Here is a 6,000-nt window from a genome sequence, read left to right on the forward strand (position 1 = left end):
AGCTTTCATCAGAACAAAACTCAATCAGTCTAGCACATTTTCAAAAACTTTTGTACCTAATAATTTAAGGATCACTAATTGTAAAGATAATATTGTAATTTATTACATTCGAATAGCAGTTTACATACTATCTATTATCAACAGAGATATACTAGGAGTTTAAGTTGACAATGTTTAAGTCCAAACTGAAACGCGATTTTGCAAATCACTTGTATAATCCAAAATCTTCTAACATGGGCCTTCCAAACAAAGAGAAGGATGACATAGTAACTTGAGTATTATTTGAAAATCCAGAAACATACATTTGTATCTTCCACAGTAAAGTTTATTTTTTAATTCTATAATAAAGGGAGGGTAAAAAGGGGACAATGGTGCTAAAAATGATAAGGATATGGGAAATTGGATTACAAGGATTGGACAGGACCAGCACTTCATCACGGACCTCTCGCTCCACGAGGATAAGATAAGAAAGATCCCACTTGATTGGGCTTCTTGCCAGACGTAATTACATTATTAACCCACTAAAATACAAGCTTCATCACCACTCATTTATTTATTTATTTATTTATTTATATTATATATTATATATTGCTATTACTATTTCTATATATTAAAATCACATATATTTGTTCGGCAAACGTGAAGTGAAGCAATAGTTTTTATCGACAGGAGCTTTCTAAATATTTAACGTACATAAACACATATATTAAATCGTAATATAAATATAATTTTAATATAGTAAATTTTTTGTAGATCATATTTACATCGAAATCGTTGTTTTTCATGAAAAAAACCTATACCTTTTCATTTTGTTAAATAGGTTTGGGGATATATCACATTTATGTCGAAATCGTTTGTTTTTCATGAAAAAAAAAAAACCTGAGACCTTTTCATTTTGTTAAAAGCGTTTGGGGAAATTTTTTGGCATGCAACACAGATATTACAAATCTATTATAATCAAGTAAGTTTTATTAGATAATCTCAAAAATCTATATTTGTGAGACGAGTTAATCTGATTCATATTTAGATTTAAAAATAATACTTTTGACATCAAAAATAATTTAATGAGTTGAATCAGATAGAAGATTTGTATTAAAAAAATTACTCGTGAATCGGTCTCATATGACTTTTGTTGATTATAGATATAGCATGGTTAATGTATTTATAATTTATGAATAGAGAATTTTTAAAAAAAATTAGCGCGTAAAAGTCAGAATAGAAGATGAGCTGATTTCTGAAAAGAATATAATTTATTATTTATTTATTTGTTTCGAAAATATTGTGTTTATTAAATTATAGAGTTTTACGTTTCTGAACCATATATATTTATGATAAGAACTGTAGACATGATATTAGTGTTTAATCGAATTTATTTTATAATAACTCTTTATTCTATATCTTGTAGGATTCTTTTTTATGAAATAAACTTTAGGGAAATGAAATATATAAATAATCAAAGATAGCTGTTGTGAAACGTGCGTGAAAAAAGAGACAGCAATGCCGGATGAGAGCAAGGACAAAAATTGTAGATTTACATTGAAGAGATGACGTGCTCAAACCAAAACATATCTTTGTGATATCGTGGAGTGTTAAGAAGACTCACAGACACAACACATAATCGCAGTGGTGATTAGTTTGTTGTTCATCAAAACGATTTAACGTTGCATCTATAGTTTTGGTTAATTGATTTGATAAGTGTTTTGGATGTACTTTACTCATTGACTTTGTTAATGGAGTTAGCTTTTTTGTATTCTTTGTTATCAGTTTTGTAAATCGACGGATTTCTCTAGTAAATCTTTTGTCATGAGGCACCGTACAATTGTTCATACTCGTGCATAATTATTCGTGTCTTATTTTATTTACATAAAGTTTTGTATGCTAAAATATTTCGCTGCATATTGTGTTATATAACACTTTTACGCCATATAATCACCCTCCAATTTCTATGGATTAAAAGTTCAATTTTTTTAACTATGTTTTACAATTTATTATTTTATCACATACGATGGTTTTCCTTGGTTTTTTTTTTCAAAAATTACCGAAGTCATACTACAAATTACAAAGATATTAAATATATTGGTGCCACATAAGCTGCTTCAAATAAATGTGAACCGCTCATCTGATCGCTCTTCACTGGATAGGCGTCACTCAAAGCTTTGGAAGCTACGATTCCCGGCGAACCCATAATTCCTCTTCATACTTTAACCGAAGAAACTAACTTTCGATTGTTACGAAGGGAACACTCCCTTTTGTTCCTCGAAACTTTAATGGAGTCTCGCGTGATCAGCGGCGTCACCGTTCGCGGTGTTGTGCTTCCCCCAAAGCCGGCGGCCCGACTCAATGGGAACTGTATGTTGCCCGTCGTTAGGCTCAGGGATGCCGGGAATTTGATATGGGGTAGGCAGCTCCGACCGGCGGTTCTACTTGAGGCTTCTCCGACGACAGTACCGATTTCAATGGTGGCCAAGAGAGAGGGTTTACAACCGTGTCACGCGGCTGCTTCTTCTCCGGCCGAGGGCGGCGATTCAGCCGGGTGAGGTCCGTTTTTCAGTTTGTCCGACTCGAAAGACCTTCGGTTTTCTAGCTTTTAGTTTCTGACCCGTTTTCTTCGCAGGGAGGCCAAGGTGGGATTTTTGAAGAAGTACCCGGCTCTTGTCACGGGGTTCTTCTTCTTCATGTGGTACGCCTGTTGTTGTGTTTCGTCGGTGGCGGACTAAGGCCGCCGGAACCATTATTTATCTGTTAGCGGGTTTTCTTCAAATGGTCGTGCCCTTGCTTTGTAGGTATTTCTTGAATGTGATTTTCAACATTATCAACAAGAAGATCTACAATTACTTTCCCTATCCATAGTAAGCATGTTGTTAACAATGAGATAGCTCCGATATTAATATTATCGCAGTTAAGTGAATAGGATGAATATGATCTGAGTACATTTCTGTGCAGTTTTGTGTCGGTGATACATTTATTTGTTGGTGTTATCTACTGCTTGTTAAGCTGGACTGTGGGCCTTCCTAAGAGAGCTGTAAGTGATCTCTTACCGTCTTCCAACAGATATTAAGTTTTTATGGTGGGAATAATCTCTTAACATGAAAGATTAAGTTAATTTTTACTGCCAAACCTGTGAAGTATGTCATAAACAATTTCCTTACTTAACATTTAACGTGTAAAGCAGGGATCGGGAATAAAGGCACCTAATTAATATGTTCATCTGAGTATTTAGGCTGTGAAGATGTAAAAATTAGCCGCTGGGAACAAATTAATGATATATAAAGGTGGAATACTCACGAGAGTTTTGAAGTAACTCGTGACCTACCTTTAGTTAGTTATAGAAACTATTTATCCCTAATGTTAAGAGTCCTGCTGGAGGTGGCCTATCAATAATTACGCATCATAACAAAGTCATGATTTACAGATACTGAAATGAAAGTGATTTGGTCTCAAATTCAGTGGCTTCTCATTTTAAAGATGCAGTTGATTGGTAGTAAAGGAATTTTGAGTTATTTAAAAATTTTACTTTCTCACTGTTCCAACTTTGGCGGTTCTATTTGCATAGCCAATGGACTCAACTCTCTTGAAACTTCTCATCCCTGTTGCTGTTTGCCATGCCATCGGCCATGTAACAAGCAACGTCTCCTTTGCTGCAGTTGCAGTCTCTTTCACTCACACAATCAAAGGTCTCTATCCATTTCCTTACACATTATCAATTTTGGAACTTTCGCGTTACTGAAGCAAATTGTAATTTATACCTGTGGGACCTGTCATTTAATTTTATTTTTTTATCAGCCCTTGAGCCTTTCTTCAATGCTGCGGCCTCGCAATTCATTCTTGGACAGCAGATACCTTTCGCTTTGTGGCTGTCACTGGCTCCAGTCGTCATCGGTAGGATCTGTGATTCTTTAACTCTATGGTTCCTACTTATGATTGCATATACTTGTAGGCACCTCTTGGTTGTGTGGCGTGATAATAAAAAATGTATAATATGGGATACTAAATCGAAAGATATGGATAACAGAAAGATTCTAGCCGAACACTTGATGAAACAAGGATGGGAAACAGTTAGTGCCTTATTCTTTACACCAAATGGTGCCATAGTAAATATTTCATGATGACTTTCCAAAGTAACTTCAATCTCAATAGACACAAGTTTTAGCTTGATGATGCATTATTAAGCACGTGATATTGAGTTCAGAACATTTATATATCGTACCATTCTCATAGTTAATTTTACAAATTGATGCAGGTGTATCAATGGCATCACTGACTGAATTGTCATTCAACTGGCTTGGATTTATTAGTGCTATGATTTCCAATATTTCATTCACTTACAGGAGCATTTATTCGAAGAAAGCTATGGTATGAGATAATTTTGTACAGTATTATATTATCAGGATGCCCTCACAAGTTATGATACGTTTGGAACCTATCTACCTGTAATGCTGATGACTGTTTTTCCTGTCGAATGTTTCTTTGCAGACTGATATGGATAGCACTAACTTATATGCCTACATATCAATAATTGCCCTCATTGTTTGCATTCCACCAGCCGTAATCGTAAGAACTAGCATATAAATGACAATACTATACATCTAATACCCTTGTCTGGGTCGTATATCCTTGGATATTTCTTTCTTCTTATTCGTATTCTCTCATTTTCTCTTCTATTCAATCCCACAGTTGGAGGGACCTCAACTGATGAAGTATGGGTTTAACGATGCAATTGCTAAAGTAGGTTTGACCAAGTTCATCACGGACCTTTTCTGGGTCGGAATGTTTTACCATCTCTACAATCAGGTTGGGATCTTTGAGAATGCCGAAAAGCTTTTATCTGTTGACTGAATGGCATAATGAATAGTCACCATTCACAAGCTCTGAAAGCTTTTTTTTTTCCTCCTATCTCAGCTGGCAACCAACACTCTAGAGAGAGTGGCTCCGCTCACACATGCTGTTGGAAATGTGCTGAAGCGTGTTTTCGTGATTGGCTTCTCAATCATAGTCTTTGGTAAGCTTATTACTCTACCTGACCTTGACTCTTTATTGTCTATGAATCGATATTCGATATGATATGAAACTTACTCGTATTTCAAATCATACAGGTAATAAGATTTCATTGCAAACCGGTATTGGAACCAGCACTGCCATTGCCGGAGTTGCGCTCTACTCCTTCATCAAGGCCAAGATGGAAGAAGAGAAACGGGTAAGCACGAAGCTGTGATATTTACGGTACTCCGTGTGGTAGTTGTTGGAGTCTTTTGACCCGCATTGGCAAAAACTTCGGATAAAGAAAAATGAGCTAGTGTGTGGTAATCTTCTTAGAATAAGCTAGAAAAATTCTTTGTATTCTCAAACATCAATTACCTGTGGGCAGATTATTAACACGAAGCCCAAGTCCTAACCTTGAGATTCAAAATACCTGCTTACCTGTTAACTTGTACGAGTTTTTGCTGGTTTCATTATATGATTAATGCTGGAAAATGTCTGATGATACTTTTTGTACGAGTTTTTACTTGTGCCATGATATGATAAATGCTGGAAAATGTCTGATGAAACAAACAGAAAGGAAAAGTTTACTGCCCACTGTCAATCGTTTCGATATTATTGATTACTCTTTAGCATGCCCTGTATAGAAAAGCTTTTAATCTTTCAATATTCCAAGCTGATGCAGTTTACATTTTTATATGTTCTATCAGTACCTTAATCCATTGTCACTCTTTCTGGCAGCAGAAGAAATCTGTGTGAATACTGGCGCGGGGTTTGTGGTGGAAATCTTGATGTATGCTGCAACATTCTTTCACGCAAAGTTGAATGAGAATTCAAGAACATTCTGCCAGGTTGTGTAATTAGTTCTTGTATCGAGTCTCTTTGTTCAAAGTTTTGGAAATTCATGTAATTTTCGATGATTTTCTAATGTTCAGAATAATCTATGATACCTCAGGTGGCCAACATTGTGATCACAAGCTTTCATGAGTTTTTAAGTGAAAACCAAACAAATTATTATTTCGA

General features: G+C 35.4%; 1 protein-coding gene across 3 annotated transcripts; it reads left to right on the forward strand.

Annotated features, from left to right (window-relative positions):
• Nucleotides 1-2,092: 2,092 nt before the first annotated feature.
• On the forward strand, nucleotides 2,093-6,000 carry LOC140979695 (triose phosphate/phosphate translocator, chloroplastic-like). Of its 3 annotated transcripts, none has more exons than XM_073445222.1 (12): nucleotides 2,093-2,533; nucleotides 2,615-2,680; nucleotides 2,784-2,849; nucleotides 2,944-3,022; nucleotides 3,554-3,674; nucleotides 3,784-3,879; nucleotides 4,241-4,353; nucleotides 4,474-4,551; nucleotides 4,675-4,791; nucleotides 4,900-4,999; nucleotides 5,094-5,194; nucleotides 5,719-6,000. In XM_073445222.1, the coding sequence occupies exons 1-12, from the start codon at nucleotides 2,268-2,270 to the stop codon at nucleotides 5,734-5,736; spliced, it is 1,221 nt and encodes a 406-aa protein (XP_073301323.1). In that variant the 5' UTR covers nucleotides 2,093-2,267; the 3' UTR covers nucleotides 5,737-6,000. The 3 variants fall into 3 exon arrangements, with proteins under 3 accessions (XP_073301323.1, XP_073301333.1, XP_073301341.1); XM_073445232.1 differs by having other exon boundaries at nucleotides 2,094-2,533; nucleotides 5,722-6,000; XM_073445240.1 differs by having other exon boundaries at nucleotides 2,395-2,538.

This window comes from Primulina huaijiensis, chromosome 1 (genome assembly GCF_012295235.1).
Source record: "Primulina huaijiensis isolate GDHJ02 chromosome 1, ASM1229523v2, whole genome shotgun sequence".
Taxonomy (NCBI): Eukaryota; Viridiplantae; Streptophyta; class Magnoliopsida; order Lamiales; family Gesneriaceae; genus Primulina; species Primulina huaijiensis.

What these genes read in the sequence shown, in the direction of transcription:
- LOC140979695 (XM_073445222.1), top strand. Translation starts at nt 2,268, where the DNA reads ATGGAGTCTCGCGTGATCAGCGGCGTCACCGTTCGCGGTGTTGTGCTT. An exon ending in AATTACTTTCCCTATCCATA is followed by an intron (nt 2,850 to 2,943) that starts GTAAGCATGTTG and finishes ATTTCTGTGCAG; the next exon opens with TTTTGTGTCGGTGATACATT. An exon ending in TTTCACTCACACAATCAAAG is followed by an intron (nt 3,675 to 3,783) that starts GTCTCTATCCAT and finishes TTTTTTTATCAG; the next exon opens with CCCTTGAGCCTTTCTTCAAT.